Here is an 18,933-nt window from a genome sequence, read left to right as displayed (position 1 = left end):
TTATGGCGAAATTTTATCGTTCTAATACTATATAGCCTATAATACTATATAACGCACGATACATATTACTAAAGTCATATATTGACAAAAGACAAATATTGGATCTATGTTTACTACATCTATTATTACATATTTTGAGTAAATATTCGATAAACATGTCCACAATGGATCAAATCACGATGTGCAAGTCAGAATTTTCAAGTCATCAGGATTTTTTAAGGAAATATAGCATTTAGATGATCTTTTTTTTCTTTCGAAAATACATACATCTAATTTCTTTTTTCATATATAAAAAGGCATTATTTTAGACTACAGTCAAGTACGAGTACTCAAATTTCAAGTCCAAGTCAAGTTATATAAAATAAAACACTCAATATTATTATATTTTATAGTATTAATATTTCCCCTCAACAACAAAAGTCTTGACTGTGAGATCAATAAACAAACAATCTAAAATCAAAATATTTTACGTAAAAATGTGTAACTTTAGAATGAATAGGCACTTTTTCACATTTAAAAATTATTTACACAAAAATTTAAGATTTTATGTTAAAAATAAAGAACAAAAAAAGTACGCAGGAAATTTATTTTTCTCTATTTTGACTTATATTGATTATTAAATTTAGAAGGTGTAATTGATTAAGTATCTAACTGAGAATCCGAAATATACAATTAAAGGTCTGTAATTAATATGTATTTCCTTATAGTTTGCAAAAGATATTAGAAAAAGAGCAGGAAACAGATCCGTAAGACACTAACGGTGGAAATCGTCGATATTTTTCGTTGAAGTTTTAGTAATTAAAAGTGATGTTACTTTTGTTACATTGTTTATGACTTCACACATACATGATAGTTTTATAATCTTACTTTTAGAGTAATATTAAATATAAATTAAAGATATTATATATTTAAGATATATATAATATTTTTGTTTTTCGTCATTCAGGCAAATTATGCAACAAAGAAAAAAAATAATATTTGAAATTTTTCCCCAAAAAATTAAAATTTTTCTAATTAACTATGGATTTTTGAATTTCTTATCCAAAAAATTAATATTTGAATATTGCTTGAGAATAACTGTGGATTTTTGATTTTTTTTTCCAAAAATGTAATTTTTACAATTTAATTTTTGGAATTTTTTTTCAAAAAATTTTAATTTTTGGATTCATTTAAAAAAAAAAAAGGAAGATCAAAGCCAAGCCCTTTCCCTAATATAATCCTACGGACGCATCAAATAAAATGATTTCAACCTTACTGTCTAATGTCTATTTAAATTTAACCCTTTCCTGCATATTTATTTAAATAAATATATAAGTTATTAAAAATATGTTATTACAGCGTCACGCAATCTTATTTCCGTGTTGTAATTACAAATCAAATGGAAGGAATGGGGTATTTTTCTTGTCCCTAATCGATATTCAAAATTATACAAATCTACCCATTTTGATATTTTTTAGTACATACTAATTTGATTTAATTCAAATATTACTGTTTATCCTTGGCATCAAGTAGTATTCAATGCAGATGTTCAGTCCTTTTTTATGTTGAAACCCATTTGATGAAGTTGCATCAATATTATTTGGGAATTTGTTCATTTCATGGCGTAAAAATATCCTCTATGATCCCCCAAGTGTGCATTTTCTTAAACTTAATGCAATTAGTGACGTTATGCACAACGCTCTATTCATTCAAAGTAGAATAAAATTAATAATGGGACTCCATCAATTTTTCTAAAAGGCTTTCTTTGTGAGCTACAGACTCCAGTTAGTATATTTTTACATTTCTGTACCAAACGGAACATTATTGAAATACCTCCCAACATTTGGAAAACAAAACAAATTGAAGGGCCACTCTAATACATTTATATATCAAGGCGTTACCTCACTAAAAACAACAATTTACACAGCATTTCGTTGTCGGCTGTTTATACTTTTGCTTCGTTTCCTCTTATCAGTGTAAATCTGAATGTGGATTAGCTCAATTTAAATTAGCTCAAGTTAAGCTACTGTGAACAATTCCCAGCCATTATTGGATAATAATTCCATTTATGGGAAGAATTGGCCATAGTCAATGATTTTGGGCCTTTTTTTTCTCTTTCAGAGAAGGAGAGATTGCAAGATACAATTAAGGTAATAACATGATATATAGAAAGAGAGGAAAAGGAAGATGTATTAAAAAAAAGAGTTTCACGAAAAAAAAAATCTCTTTTACTTTTTTAACCATTTTCGTTTTCATAATATTTCACAACTACTAATTATTTATTTTGTCTATGTACATTAATGTGTTAGATTAATTAGCACGTCCGTTATTATTTACCGATATCTTGATTGATGTGGAGAATGGCAAATACAATTATAAGAACATACATACACAAACCATTTCAGAAAATATCTATTCCCTCACTTTTCATTTGTACAAGTATTTTTTTTTATATAAGTCAAATATGGTCATGGAAAAAATGTTTTTTTATAGTATTTTTTTTTGTTAAGGAAAATGGACTTATTTTTTAAAAACTGCGAATGCCTAGGGATCCATTGAGAATGCTCTCTTGATACTTAAATTTTTATGTGGAATATGTGAGTAAGAACGTTACACGAAAAGGGAAGATGAAAAAAGAAGAAAATAAAATATGAGATATTGAACCCTTTGAGTAAAATGAAGAAAGGACTCACCAATTCAGTGTTCCGAGATTTAAGGGTATGCCCCAAAGCTCCCCATTTACTCTCACCGCTCTTTGTTGTTGTATCTGAAGGATCTAGAGTTGGATTTTGAGGGTTTACGTCATCTCTTTCTTCAAATTCAGTTGGCTCTGAATCTTGTTCTTTTATTAATATTTGATGGTTATTGTTAGTTTTGTCATCTTCGTGAAGGAAGTTGTTGTCTGGATCGGTAGAGGGTGGTTCATTATGATTGTTGGCAACGGGAGTGGTCTGTCCCTGGGGAGGAATTACAGCCACCCCCGCTTCCACTAAAAAATGATCGGCAGATTTAGATTCATTAAACTGAGTTTCTTTTACTTCTTCTTCTTCTTGATTCCCTCCCCGATCCGGAGGCTCAGAATCTTCTTCAATCCCAGGGTACACACCTGTTACTCCGGGTTCATCCTCTGTATATTCATGTGCCACATTTGGTGGATTAGGCTCCACATTTACCCATTCTCCATTGTCATCATAGTAACCAGCATACTCAATCCACACACCATTTTCATCGTAGTAACCCCCAGTTTCAACCCAGTCTCCATTCTCATCATAATAGCCTGTTGATTCAATCCACTCCCCATTTTCGTCATAATATCCATTTGTAAATTCTTCTTCTTCTTGATATTCGGTATTTTCTTCAACCACTTCTCCCGTAGTAACATCCTGCTCCTCGAATTCTTCTTCTTTTGTGGGAGTGAGAGAGAGAGAATCTTCATTTGGTGAAACCTTAGTGCTGCTTGGAGGACTTTGTTGTCCATCACTCTTTCTATGAGGTGTAGATGATGATGAACTAGATGAGGGTTTGGAATGGCTACTTAAACTTCCAGCACTGCCAGACTCTCCAGACTGAAGAGCAGTAGTTGCATGTGCAGCAGCCTTTCTCTCAGATTTACCTGATTTTGATTTTCTTCTTTTGTCTTCAACCTCATCGTATGAATCGGCTAAAGAATCTGGACCAGATTGAGTTGCATCTGAGGCGTCCTCCTCTTCGTCTTCTGAACTAAGGGCTCCAGCAGGATGAGATGAGTCTGTGTCATCATCATCATCATCAATGATATCATCATCCTCCTCTTCGTCATCAAGAGTTCCCTCATCAAATTCATTACTCCTTTTCATACTAGAATGAAGAACCGTCTTAGAAAAATCGGCTACACTTTTAAACTGCAATTGGAGTCGATCCTTTTCAACTCTATCACAAATTGACTTTTCTAAAACAGGTGTTTTTTCTCTTAATTCCTTTAAGACAAGATTCATATTCGTTTTGATTTCCTGAGGAGGTTGAATCCCTTCCATCTCCTTTTCATACTCCATTTCCTCAAGTACCTTCATTTCATGTTTATACCATTCATCCTCTTTATCAATCGATTCATCCTCTGTACTCTGGCGTTTACTCTTTGGAAGCTTACCGCGCTCCTTCTTACCTTTAATAAGGGGCTTCACTTCCTCCATTTTTGCCAATTTAGCATCTAAATTCTTCAATGTATCGTTAATTCCTTGTTGTTGATGCTTCAAAGAATTCTTTCTCGATGATGATTCTCCTTCAGTTAGAATGGAAGATGTGAGGGAAGATACAATGTCAGTGGGATAGGGAAGATCTAGTTCCTCTTGTGAATCTGAGTTGGAGCTGCCTCCTTTTTCCTTGGTTAGTTTTTGTTTTTCACGATACTTCCCAAGGGCACGAGATACGGCAAATTCTCGGGAAGAACTTCTTTCACGCCCATTCGACCCGTTACTTGAATCGTTCTGCTGCTGCTCTTGAGGCTTTTTAGGAGTTAAAGGTGGCACAAGTTCTAGTTTTGGACTTGAGGCACTTTGATCCGATCGAATACTTTGATCACTCTCACTAGAGTCCAATTTGCCCCGAAGAGAAACTGTACTTGCAGTTGTGGTAGATGTCGTCGTAGTCGAGTGAAGGGGTGGATGACCTGGGGGAATATTAGTTTGACCAGGAGCCGTAACACCTCCCCCCTCCGATGAGGATTGAATGTCTAATTCTCGAATTCCTCTTTCAGCACGTAGTTTCCTCTTTTCTTTCAAAGAGAGTTTTCTTGTCTTTTCAGTAGAACTCTGTTTTAGAGGTAATGGGTTCGAGAGCTGTTGCTTGAGTGCTTTGATATTTTGACTGCTAATATTTTTATTATTATTATTAGAGGCGGATGAAGAAGAGGAAGAGGACGTGTTGATGCTAATGTTTGGAGCAGATGAAGAAGAAGGCTTCATCATGGCTGTGGATTGAAGGCTGGTAAATAGAGGTTTACCATTTGCAACGCTCGCTTTCGGAGGGAGAGGAGGGGCCGTATTGGAGGAGGAAGAAGAAGAAACAGATGGAGTAGGGCCAAGAACAGGAGTTGTCGACGTATTTGCAATCATTCCTTTATTCTTACTACCCTTGATAGTATTTTCTATCAGTTCTTCCTCTCTTGCATCTTCTAAGGAAAATGAGTACTTTCCTCCAATAAGAGTCAACCCTGGATGCGGGATCTCTTCATCAGGCCCTCCTTCTTTCCGAGAACTTCTTGGATACGTGTCAGAATGAATTCCTCCGAGGGCAGCCATCGCGAGGGCTGCTTCTTTCTCTTCATACGAACCATCTCCAATTGGCAGGCTTCCATGACGTATTTTATCTTGTTTTTTCTTAGATACTTTCTCTGATTTACTGGATGAGGAAGATCCATTTACCGGGGAAGAATATTTCCTTAATTTTTCTTCAGGTCGGTGAGTTTTTTTACTCAATTTCTTTGGAGGTCCTGGATGTGGGGGAGGTGTAATATTATCATACACACCAGGACTTGTACAAACTTCTTCAGGATGATCAATTATTCCTTCATCAGATTTATGAGTTTGTCCACTTTGGGTAGAGCGAGAGGAAGTAGTGACAGACTTTCCATCCATTTCCTCAGAGTAATCATCATCATCTGTGGTCTCAGCCTTTTTCTTCTTTGATTGTTTTTTACTCAACTTTTTGATTAAGTCTTGACTATTGGATTCACCGTTGTAAAAGTCAGCAAAGGTTCCGGTTTTGGAAGCCTTGGGTGATTCTGTTGGGAGATAGGTAGGTCGAACACCATTAAGAGACTCTATTTCTTCATCGTTACTCCCATCTTGGCTCAGAGCTAGTCTCATGTCTGAATTGGCTTCTCCATGAACTTGATTCAATGCTTTGTAGAAATTTTCATCAGGAATGAGCAAGGGAGGCGATCCTGGTCGTGAGAGCTCGTCCTTGAGATTTTCATTTCCAGAGCCAGAGGAGTCCACAGAGTAAAGATCAATCAGTTGACTGATGACTGTTTGCTGCTCAGAGAGAAGGCCCTCCATTTTCTCAAGTCTTTGCCACATTTTAACATACTCTTGACTTAATACATCAAGAGCGCGCCAGGCATAGCGCAACTCCCCCTCCAGTCCCTCCATCTTTTCTGCAAGGAGTTCAACCTGCTCCTCCAAAAAAGGGTCATTAGAGGTATTTGGTTGTTGAGTATGGAGAGGTGGTGGTATTGGCAGTGGTCTAGGTAAAACATTGGGCACTGAAGCGGGCTTGGTAAAAAGACTTGGATGTAGTAGTTGTCTAATTGGAGGTTGAAGAGCCCCTCCTCCACTAACTTGAGGGCGAATATTGGGGGGTTGTGGTGGAAAGGAGGGGGGTGTTTGATGATGGGGATGATGAACACCCCCATAAGTAGATAGATGTGGTATCATATTCGCATTTTTATCTCCACCCAGAGGAGCGCACTTATTGAATGATTTTTTAGTAGCCGGGTGAGGCTCATTATGTCCAACAAGAACAAGAGTTGTGCTCTCAATTGTACCGATTTATCTTATGCATACGTTGTAATGCATTTAATATAATAGTTACAAATTTGATTCATGACTAATTTACATCTTAGAGATTCACAAAAAATAAAATAAAATAAGAGTCTCAGATATTTATACACTTTTGAGTAAACAAAAAAATAAAGAAAATAGAAAAGAAATCAGAAGGACACACAACTAAAATTTAGTCTTGTTCACTACTAAACGAACAACTATACACATAAATGAAGAAGAAGAAAAAAAAAACAAAAAAAAAACAGCCTTAGAGTGGCATAGTTATGGAAAAAGCCTTTTTTTTTGTCTTTTTTTTTCTCTCTATCTCTCTTTTAGCCTTCCTCTCTCCAGTAAAGAAAGCACTCTCAGAACCAAAGGAAAAGCGGTATATAATACACAAATGCCTCTATGTATTGATTCTTTCCATAAAAAGGGGAAAAATACTCTGCCTCAAGCCAATCGAGGGCCACGTAAGAAAAAAAAAAAAAATAACCAAGCAACACAGACATGAAATTGAAAAAAAAAATATATATTATGTATTTGCCCACTTTGAAATTCAAAACTATTTCCTAAACATTGGTTCATTGGGAGTTGTTTGAACTTATCTGTAAGACATGAAATAGTTAGTACTTTAAGTACTTTGATCACATTTCACTCATGAAAAACTAATAATAATCATATTTAACTCAATGCCTTTTCCTTTCCAAACAGGAAAAGATCACGTGATATGTTGTACAATATTGTAAGTGGAAGGATTTGACAATTCTCCTAAGTGTACATATATCTACACATTTATTCAACAATCATCTAATTAACGGGCCATTCATCATGTTAAATACATACATGATTTGAAACGATCACATGGGAAAAAGGATTTCCCCTTTGAGAAAGCTAATCATACTATATGATATAATTTGTGGGGGCTGCTATTCTGTTTACTTATTTTCCAGAATTTTTTACAAAAGAGTTTTGAGGTATGTATGTATGTACATATATTTATGCTGTATAAATTATCTATTGAAATTATATAGAAAGAAAATGTCCGTATAGAGATGTAACAAACGGACTCAAAAGAAATGTTTCGTTCTTCAAAATATACTGAAAAATCAATTCTTTACCGTAATGAACAAGAGTGTCTTTAATGGTGTTTGATATAACATATATGTAAAGGCATCATACATTGTTAAACCCTAGAGTCTTTTGAAAAATAGTATATGTATAATGTGCGTCTAAGACATGCAAAAAAATAAATAATAGTAATTAAATTAATTATAGAGCTTCATCAAATAACTGCATGCAATAACTAAAAACGAAAGAACAACATCCAACAATTCGAACCTGAATGATTTTCTCGAAGGCCCATTCCCATTTCTGTTTACCAGACATGGTCCTTGTCTTATTGATATGCTTCACAAATTTAGGTTTATTATCTCCAGGAGGAGCGGAGCCCAGGGATGCAGGGGGTTGACCCTCATTTCCTTTCGAACTCTCTGCAGTTCTATCATCTACATCTTGGAACTTTACGGACTTGACCTTTGTTCCCTCTTCGGAAATGGTGGAAAGTCCTTGGAGCGTGGAAGTGGGAGCAGCACTTTCACCATCCAATCCTTGAGAAGGAGCTAAAAGATCTTTGTCTGGGTGTGGGGATGGATTCTCTGGTATGAGATCTATCCAATCTCCATTTTCATCGAAATAGCCCCCTTCTTTTCGTGCTGCCTCCATATACTCTTCTTCTGCAAGGACTTCATCAATTTGCTCAGGGGAAAATCCTTGTCGAGTTAGCCAATTGATCTTTTATTATAAGGTTCAGTAAGTTATTTTATTTTTCGGGGAGAGAAAAATGAAATAAAAAAAAGTACATGTTATTTTTTATTTGTAAGTTTCTTAATATCTAGTTATGCATTTTTAGAATTATCACAAAAATAATTTAAATAATTGTTCATGCTTCAAAGTATGTCACTATGTGCTATCATTTGAGTTAAACATAATTGTTAAAACGATTCATTGATATTTTATTTATTATATATTTATATATATATATTAATTTTTTTTTTTAGAGAGAGAACACCTAATTCAAATCACTATCAAATAAAATATCATTTAATCAGTAGTAGTACCTGTCATATAGGTATTATAATAAGTTAGTATTTATATATATGTAACTATGTTAAAATTTGCTCACTGTGGCATCTAAAATGATTATGTTTTAAAGTTATGTTTAAATATAAGACGAAACAATAAAAAATTAGTAGAAATATTTTAAATGATTTTCTTTTCTGTACATCGTTATTCTCGTGTCTTCAAAATGCCTTTCATTACTGTACACATACAAGGTGGAAACTTGGAACTTACACACTTAAATAATTCAATATTATAAGGGTTTTAAGTGACTCACTTCAAAAGTGTCGAATATGTATTATTGTTTCTATGAAATATCAGCTGTGTAAGTGTTTTTAATAAAACAGTTACAAAACTTGTTGTGATGTCTTTGGTAATGTTGGAAAGGCCTATACTTAGAAAAAGTAGGAAACAGAATCATCTCCAACGTTAAAAGGACTTTGAAATGACCTTAAATCTCCAACAGCTGGAAACGTGATAATCTTTTCAGATGAAAATGTAGACTGTCGTAATGACCGATTTATAAGTTTTTTTTGGGGAGACAAATGATTCTGAGTGTATCACCACCGCCACTCTTCGGAACAGATGGTAGCTCCCTTGACAATACATTCTGACAACATGTTGAGATTAAGGCATCTAAGATGCAACATTGGAGTGTGATGGACATAAATGCAGTTGTAAATAAAACCTAGTTTAGAATGAATCCAAACTACATATGCAAGACTTGCATTGCTTTCCAAAAAAGGGTGGCTTGCATAGTCACAGCTGATGAGAGTGGAATTGAATGTACATATAGCATCCATCCCTTGACATCATTTTTTATTAAATATTTATCTTTTTGTAATATGAAGCAATTAGAAAATAATTGAGATTTCGTAAATCTCAAGTTTCCACCTGTTATGTACATATAACATATATATTAATAGAGAAAAAAAGGTTATAAAAAGGAAGGCTCAAGAAGAATGAGAGAAATATACTTGAAAGTTATATAAAGATGTAAGGAGATTGCATGCTTATAAAAATAGTAGTTATATTGATCTTGTAGACAAAATCCCAAATGTAATACCGTTTTGTGGCTTTTTTGTACAGGACATTATTAACCCTTCGTTAGTGAACTAGGATTTTATATACCCCTCCTATTTTAGAGAATGGTTTATACTTCCATTTAAAATACATTTCATTGCCTGGAACGTCTAGTCAGAATAAATACAATTTTGTCGTTGTTGCATTATTGTCTTATTTCGGAATTATCCGTAGAGGTCTGCCATAAAATCATAGCATACTTTAGTTATACATTAGATATATTTAAGTTTGAATAAGAGACATGATTTCAGTGTATTCAGTGCTAGTTCATTTATGTTCCAGAGTAAAAATGCCAGGAGAGTCGTAGTAATGATCTCCTCCGGCCTCATCCTCAATCCACGGATCGACTAAGACCTACCTATATAGGTACTCTATAAGAGACCAACTTACAACTTCTTTCACATAATGAGACCATCTATCTATTTTCATGATCCTCCAAAGTGCTAATTTTCCAAATTTCTCTAAAAAGTCGAGATCCCTCGACGACTCCTACTCTAGTAATATATTCTTTGCGGCACGTTGTCTCACATGGTGAAGTTATTTTTTTGCTTTTAATAGGTTGGGATAATTGAATGTCAACTTTCTGCTGTTGCTGTCTCCAATTTTGGGGTAGACAGAGAAAGTATGACGTGTGGGAATACATATAGAATGCATCCCATTGTATTATGTGGAAATTCTCAAATATTCGAACTCGACCAAACTTGAAAATTGATATATTGTCCTAAAACGAACTCAGATCGACGCCGAACTCGAAAGTTTGACTCGAATCTAACACTATTCTAAATAAAATTGGAGATTTGAATGTATTTATCGTACACAATCTCATCTAAGGTGATGCGCGTTGATTAGGCATCTCCATCCCCTTTAACGTGGTGGTTCTTAAACTACAACTAATAGAAGAACGTCACAAATAGGATAAATCAATGTCATCCAAACATGGGGAGCTCGCCCAAATAAATACTTGCTCAAATGAATAAACGCCAAACGTAATACATAAAAAGTAATACATTAAAAAATTTAAATTTGTTTTTTCCATTGGGTTCTTATCTATCAACGCCTTATTTAGGTTTTTAAAACCTTCTTTAGTATTATATTCCTGTATTTATGTTCCAATGACATCATCCATTATACTCGTGGATTTTCAGTGAGAACTGACAATCATTGTCGAGTATACTTTCTATAATAAAATTGGATTAAACCCCCTATTGTATATTCAATCATGGATATTTTTTATCATTCCTTTTAACACTGTAAAAAGTTTGAGATCCACTGGTTTAAAGTAATATATACTTATGGTCTTTTTGATGCAAAATTCCTTTCTAATGTTTAAAATATAACATTAATAAATTATATCTTGTTGAGCCACCAAAGTTTTCTACATAATTTAAAAAAAGAAATCGTACAAATTTTAAAGTATTAAATAATGAGTCTTTAATGTTACTTAATAAAGTATAAAATCTCTGTTTTATTTTACCCCAGTTCACTAACCATGTTAAAAAAAGATGTTCAAAAAATAAATTTCTTCATTATTTTTTTCCTGTAGGTAAATAATTGAAAAAAATGCTAATTTGAAGCATGTCTATGAATAGTAATGAGTAAAGTCTTCTGATTTCTTATTTTAATTAAAAAAAAAAAAAAAAGAGAAACCTGACATTCATCAGTAGGAAACTTTTTTTTCTAAAAAAAAAATATTTTGATTTTCTATCTAAGATTCCTTGATGTCAATCTTAGATTTAGTAAGCGATGACCACAGGTACAAAATGAAAACAAAATTTACAAAGGTATATATGTATGTATAACGAAAGATATAGAGCTTGAGAAATAGGGATTAACTTGAGAATGATGCCAAATAAAGAGACTTTAAGGAAAAAGGCAGAGTGACAATTGAAATCAATGTGAAAAAAAAAAAAAAAATCACATGATCAATATTTGTCTAAATATAGTTGGCTTTGTCGTAACTTGTTTGTCAGCTTGACGTGTTGAGTAAATTTGAATATTACTACACAATCTTCATGAATTCAAACTTTTAATTTGTAATGGGACAATTGATCGGAATCGGAAATCGGAAATCAAATGTTTTTTTTCTAGAATCAGAATGAGAAAAATAATATTTAATTTGCAATTCAGATACCAATTTAATTAAATGTTATTTTTCTAAGTTATGAAAGAAAAAAATTACAATCCCCCCCAATTTTGTTTTTTACTAGAAAATTTAATATTTTAAATTTTCTTCAAAACTTTTTTTGTTTATTTTGAACAGCTGTAGTTTTTTTTTTTTTTGTAAATAGCAATGGATTTTTGAATTTTTTTCCAAAAAATGAATTAATTGTACATAGCTGTTGATATTTACAGCTAAATTAAAATATCAAATTTTATATTTGAAATTTAAAAAAAAAAATTAATTATGTTAAATAATTTTGCAAATAATATTTAATTTTGAGATTTTTTTTCAAATAAATTCCAAAAAGCAAGCCCTCATTAAATATTATTCTGTGGATGCTCCTAAAAGCAAAATTGTATTTTTTATTTAAAATATTAAAGAATTTGCATTGATTTTTTGGATGTGTCCCATTACTACTTTTAATTTAGTGAGCAAGGTGAATGCTATTAAAGTAAAAAAATGTTGTATACATTGTGAGAGAAAATGGGCATGGAAAGTCATCTGTGCTATCATAAAAAACGAAGTCTTGCGTGGGAAAAATATATTACGGTGACTATGAGCCCACTTTATATAGCCATTGCTTATAGCTTTGATTGTGATAATGATTAAGCAAAAAAATATGATCCGAAAATTACGTTCTATCATTCTCGAAACCTCGATCAAAACATAGAATAGCAATTCAAAGATATGGGACCTTTGTAGAATGCAAGGATAATATAACTGTAGTTTTCTCTACACAAATTTCACCCCCAACAGTGACTAACAAAAAGGTTAAACAAATGATGTAAATTATTTTAGACCTATTTGAATTCATGGTCTCTTGCCTTAAAGTCTCTTTAGTGTCCACTATCTTTTTTTTTGTATCTTCATTTCTCAAACCAAATTTATTCTATATAATATGTAAAAAAAAAAAAAGAAAAAGACTAAAATCTACAAAAAGAAAAAAAGTATCGTCGTAAATATACGTAATTATGAAACAACATATTAAAAAATGATTTTAATGGATTGATTAAATGACCTTGCTATCATCATCATCATCATCTAAGTGCATTATATACGTGTTTTTGTATAGACGAAACTAATAAGCAATAAAAAGGTAAAGTCTGGCAAAAAACCCAACCTGTTTTTCTGTCTTGAGATGTTTATTTTTGCAAGCTCTCTACATTAACGTATTAAACGTACATTTGTATTGAATACGTATGTATTATGCATGAATGCATTAAAGTATTAAGTTTAAAATATAGAAGAATAAGAAGAAGCTTAAAAAAATCTGGACTAATGAGCATTGAAGCATCATCTACTTCTTTACTGGCTCTTTACCTTGATTATCATTCCAAAAGACCATAGCCATCTCTCTTTTGGAGTCATCCAATGAGTAAAAGGCTTGAAAAGCTGATCGTCTTCTTCATCAACCTCTAGTTCATCCGAGGCTGCAAAGGCATGTCGCTTCTCTTCGGATTTCTCCCCTGTTTTAATAATAACCTCTTCAGCACTTTTGCCTTTTGGTTCAGGGCCTTTGGACTCCTTAGGCTTCTCACTACTGGCTGTAGGTGGTTTAAGTGGAGGGGAAGATGCAGAGGGAGTTTCTTTCTTGGGTGGAATTTCTTTGACCTTTTTCACAACAGGGGCCTTCTTAACCTCAACCGTTTTTGCGGCATCTGTTAAGCCACCCAAGAACCCTCCTAAACCACCCGATGATTTTTGAGAATTTGACGAGGAAGATCCAAAGCCAAAACCACCCAAAAAGTTTTTCTCCCCGCCTTTTTTGTTATCACTGGAGCCACTCAGGAGTCCTCCACCAAAGCTTGATATGCCCTTCATAATATTCTTTGAAGCTTCTGCTGCTACTTTTGCCGCTTCATCAGCCGCAGCTTTGGCCTCTGCTGCAGCGGCTTTAGCTTCGTTTGCTGCAGTTTTAGCCTCATTAGGTATTTTAATATCATTTTCTTTCTGGGGAGGAGGAGGAACTGAGACAGGGGGAGGAGGCGGTGGTTCTTTTGGGGTTGTTGAAGAGTTTGAACTACTTGGCTTCTCTTCTACTTCTTCTGTTGTATCAATCCAATAACCGTCTTCATCATAATAGCCCTGATACTCAATCCATACTCCATTTTCATCCCAATATCCATAGTCTTCATTTCCAAGAGTGGATACCTCGCCAGTAATTCTCATATATTCCAATGCTCGGTTCATCTTTATATGTAGTAATGCCAGGGGCAAAAAATATATTTATATCAAACGCAGGAATGCAATACATTTAAAAGGGCTTATTATTCACATTGAAAGATACATATGTAACAATGCTGAATGCGTGAGAGTGAGGTTATAATTATGATCAACATTCATTCATTCATATGTATTATTATATGTTAAACAGAAAAATAAATATATGAAAGATAACACATCTTATTAAACAAAAATCCCTTACCTGAACTACCTTCGTGAAGGCCCATTGCCATTGATGACGAACAGAATCAACTCTCGACTTATTATCAAATGATACCCGCTTTTGTTGCTTATTAATGGATTCCTCTGCTTCCGGTTCTTCGTATACCACATCAAGTGGCTCATTATCACAGACTTTACGACACAAAAGTTCATCCTCATTTTCTTTCTCTAAAAGTTCCTTCTCACCTTGAGCAATTTCTTCCTCAGTATAAAATTCCTCCTCCTCATTTGTTTTTTCACCTAATATAGGTGGTGGAGGGGTTTCTTCATACTCATTTGGATCGAATTCATATCCATTATCGTCGTACTCATTCCTCCAGTTTCCATCATCATCTTTATACCAATAGTAATCATAGTCTGATGGACGAGGGGGTAGTTTCTTAGTAGAAATAGGCTGATCCGTAACAAGGTTTTCCTTTTCTTCCGGAATATTGTCATTTTTGTTTGTAGAGGAGAGCTTTTCATCTTTTTCCTCAGTTTTGGAAGGCACAGGTTCACTAGGTTTGTCTTTATTTTCCTGAGCCAATGCAGGGTCCTTTTCATATTCGTTTGGATCGAATTCGTAGCCCAGATCGTTGTATTCGTTCCACCAATTTCCTTCATCATCTTGGTACCAGTAATAATCATAGTCGGCTGGACGAGGAGGTAGTTTTTTGGTTGAAGTTTCCTCTGTGACAACAGGGGGATCCTCAGGTTTTGTCTCTGCTTCATTTTCCTTCAAAATATCGGCTGCTTGTTTGGCTTTATCCAGAAGATCACCTCCAATTGAAGAAAGTCCTTTGAAAATAGAGGAAGAAGTTCCACCACCGCTGGCATCCCCATCTACTTTATCTTCAAGAGGTAGTGCAGAGTCAAATGCTTTAATGGCTGTTCCATTAGGGATTTGCTCTTCTTCAATTTTTTTCCAGTCACCATTCGAGTCTTGATAGTAGCCGTCGTAGTCTTGACTACGATCCTCATAGTACCATTCCCCACTTTCATCTTGATGCCAGTCAAATTGATTATACCATTCTCCAGACTCTTCATCTTGATACCATCCTTCATCATAGTTATTCGGACGGGATAAAGAACTGGTAGCAGAGGTTATATTTGTTGTAGCAGGAGTTGAATTTTGGTTTTTGTTATCTAAGCTTGGATTGGGAGCACCACCTGTCGATGCAGCTGAATATGCTGCATGCTCAGGATCTTGATACCAGTCTCCATATTCATCCTGGTACCAACCTTCCTCATAGTATTCTGTTCCTTCTTCACCATAAGGAATATACTCCGAATCAACAGGTACAGATGAGTTAATGACGTTTTTGTGGTTCAAGTCCACAATTTCTTTACCTCCAGACATTGAGTTCTCTAGAGTTTTCATAAATCCTGCATGAAAAGAGATTTTAATAGGTTTATAACTCGATTTAATTATACGTATAAACATTTATACATGTATCTACACACATATATGCAGGGCATAAGATATTATTATTAACTCACTCAACAGGGGTCTCAAGTTTTAAATGAGTTCTGATCACATGAAAATTTAGACGTACGAACAAAATGATTTTTTTTAAACTTCAAATAAAATAATAAACGGCACTTGTTGTTTATTTCAATGCCGAGGTTGGGTAACTCCCATTTGAATCATTGGCACTATCATAATAACTTACTCAGGGGCGTCTTCTTCAGATTATATATATATATATTTTATTTTTTTGGAAAACCTCAAAAAAATTGTTGGAAAAAAAAATTCAAATTTGATTTTTTTTCTTTAATGTTCCTTTAATTTAATAAATGGAGTTGTGCTGACTAAGTATAAGTAACTAGTGTAGTATTACATCTAAACTAGGAATCTTGTGTGAAGCTTTTATGTACATATAAAGTATTTTTTTCTCTAGGAATGACTGGGGCGCAAACTAGGACACATCAGGTAAAAGAAAATAATTTCAATCAATCGTGTTGTCCATGAGCTACGTCGGCTTAATAGAAATTTCAAATGTTATTTCAAAAAGTCATAAAGAATCAAATTTTTTGAAAAAAAATAATTTTGATATTAAATTGTTTCCTTCATATTTGCCCGAATGACGAAATTTGTTCTAGTTAAAAAAGGAAAATTCCTTTATTTAGAGCGAGGTTACAGCCCCTCCTGCCCACTCCCGGCAGACGCCCCTCTTATGATATGCGGTCTAAAAGAGGAAGATTTGGTGGAAATGCGTGAGTCTCACGCCTATTGCGGATACTTTAGAGCCTTTCATATTTTTACAGAAAATCACACACAATAGTACCTATACTATTTCTAACAACTTTAAATTTGGAACTTCTTCTATTCGAATTTGTATAGTTCGAACGCTGATCATCGGATGAATCGGAGTGAAGGTTTTTTGATTTTTTCTTTTTGTTGTTGGATAAGGATTTCTTTGAAGAACTCTTTGGATCGTAAAAAAGGGACGTCGGCTCCTCTTCTTCTGGTTCTTGTGTATAGTAACCCTCTGGATGATGATAATAGTAAGGATCTACATGCCATTCTCCGTACTCGTCTTGATACCAACCTTCGTAGTCATAACCATAAGAAGTACAAGGAACTCCCCAATTTTCTTCACCATAACCATTGCTGCATTAAATAAAAAAATAAATGAAAAAAATAGAACATTGTAGGAAAATTATGAGCATATATAAATAACTTTGCTATTGCCACATTCCAGCACGAGTCAACTATTTAGCAGTCAAGTAATCATTTTCAGGGGTGTTCGCCGATTATATATATATATATAGTTGTTGTTGTTTTTTTACAAAAAATTTGAAGAATTAAATTTTGTAATGTTAAATTATCCCCAAAAAATTTTAAATATTACATTTTTTCGAAAGAAATTTCAAAAATCCATAGCTATAGGAAAATAATTTCATATATTACGTTTTTTTTTTAAATATTTCAAAAATCTTCTGTAATTCAAACAAATTCTTTTGGAAAAAATTTCCAAAATCTATAACTATTCACAAAAATTTTTAAAAATTATATGAAATTTCAAATATATTTGAAAAAAAATATAAATATAAAATTTTCTAGTAAAAGTAAAGATTTCTAAATTGGGGGGGGGGCTACAGCCTCTCCAGACCATCCCTGCAGACGCCCCTGATTTTTATTATCTGTCTTTTTAAATTTAAAACAATGAATACAAATATTATCTTGGGGAGCACAAGTATTTTTAATTTTATCTCAACATCACGTGGTATTTTAAGGAACTCTTCCATTTTGGGATAATGGCTGAAATCCCAAAACAAAATTATTGAGCAAAAAAATGATAGATTGACTGAATGTATACAATTCAAAATCAAAAGAAAAATGTTATAAGTTTCATGCAAATAACTAATTTATCGATTGATCTTTCAATACTAAAGTGATTAATTCTTAAAGTCGGTTGAGTCGAGTCTATTTGCACAAGGAGTCAAATGGACATGTAGTTGCATTACTCAAATGGTTGGATACAGAGCCAAGATCACAAAATGTTATCCGAAACTATAAATTAAGAATAATTGATTCTTAGATGTGTGTAGTTTGAGTGAAACTGTTTATGTTGATTTATTATCTTAAGGACTGATAATTTAAAATTAATTTCTAGAGTATGATTCGAACTGTTTATTGAGGTTGGATTTATAATATATAAAGATCCTGGCTCTGAATCTCTAGCTATTTTAAAATTTGCAACTCTAAATCAGTGATAAAAATGAATATTCTCTGTGTTTCAAAACCAACTCCTTGAGTAAATACATGTGATTCTGCTAACTCCCGGCTCATTCATCGGCCATAATAATAACTTCATGGGAAGTAGATGTACCTAGTTACTAAAAATTACATTACTTTGATCCTTTTAAGCTCATGAATGGGGTATAGGACATCTATACGGTCTGACTGATGTCTCCAAATGGTTCCATTTCATCACCAAATATAATTTCAAACCAATGGATTAATTAAATTATTCATGCAACAGTAATGGGGGAATATTTTGTATCATTGGAATACAAATTATTCTAATTCTAAATCCATTTAACTCCGTTCGTACATACATGCAAATTTACAAAATACTGCCTCAGTTAAATGAAATTACTAAAAATTACATAATGTTGTACAATCCCGATCTGAAGTTGACACTTTTTTTTTGAAGGGCAAATTCATCAGTTTAAATGATTAGTTTAATAGTTAAAAAAAAAAGAAGCTTACATTAGAACACTTTTAACATATATCTACTTTGATTTTGAATGGTATAAATTAAGTAATTTCATAATTTTTTGCTCAAAATATATTTTTAGGATTTCAAATATTATTCCAAAGTGAAAGAGTTGCATTAAATACCAATTTTTCTGATATATAATTATAACTGCGACAAATATTATCTGTGACAAGAGAGGAAGGAGAAAATGATATAAACAAGGACATTTGATAGAATTACTTCGATGTGGATCTCCAATTGTACTCTGAATCCAACAAGGACTTACAATAATAACTCTGCAACAAATCATCAGTGTTACGCTTCGTCTTTTATTACCAAATACGAATGTTTTATCAAGTTTTGAATATTATTTAATCTATTTAGAAAAGGAAGTTCACATCTCAGGAATTAAATAATAATGACAACTGCTGTGGATTAT

The 18,933-nt window shown here is 33.2% G+C and overlaps 2 protein-coding genes across 6 annotated transcripts in view; both read right to left on the bottom strand.

Annotated features, from left to right (window-relative positions):
* unc-13 overlaps nucleotides 1–18,933 on the bottom strand; it is a 66,121-nt gene that overhangs the window by 21,370 nt on the left and 25,818 nt on the right. For 2 of the 5 annotated variants that reach the window (XM_071893603.1, XM_040724585.2), the window contains exons 8-11: nucleotides 16,575–16,900; nucleotides 14,288–15,672; nucleotides 13,183–14,052; nucleotides 7,839–8,291 (exon numbers count right to left, since the gene is read on the bottom strand). In XM_071893603.1, the coding sequence (XP_071749704.1) occupies nucleotides 7,839–8,291; nucleotides 13,183–14,052; nucleotides 14,288–15,672; nucleotides 16,575–16,900 (3,034 nt within the window). The remainder of the gene's footprint in view (nucleotides 1–7,838; nucleotides 8,292–13,182; nucleotides 14,053–14,287; nucleotides 15,673–16,574; nucleotides 16,901–18,933) is intronic. The other 3 variants (XM_071893606.1, XM_071893605.1, XM_071893604.1) reach the window with 2 other exon arrangements.
* LOC121128962 (uncharacterized) lies at nucleotides 2,462–7,419 on the bottom strand. Its single transcript, XM_071893607.1, has 2 exons — nucleotides 2,673–7,419; nucleotides 2,462–2,554 (listed from the first exon to the last, which is right to left on the bottom strand). Exons 1-2 carry the CDS (start codon nucleotides 6,390–6,392, stop codon nucleotides 2,507–2,509), a joined length of 3,768 nt encoding a protein of 1,255 aa, XP_071749708.1. The 5' UTR covers nucleotides 6,393–7,419; the 3' UTR covers nucleotides 2,462–2,506.

The sequence above is a fragment of the Lepeophtheirus salmonis genome, chromosome 14, assembly GCF_016086655.4.
Source record: "Lepeophtheirus salmonis chromosome 14, UVic_Lsal_1.4, whole genome shotgun sequence".
NCBI classification, from domain to species: domain Eukaryota; kingdom Metazoa; phylum Arthropoda; class Copepoda; order Siphonostomatoida; family Caligidae; genus Lepeophtheirus; species Lepeophtheirus salmonis.
This window is presented reverse-complemented; position numbering and strand designations above follow the sequence as displayed.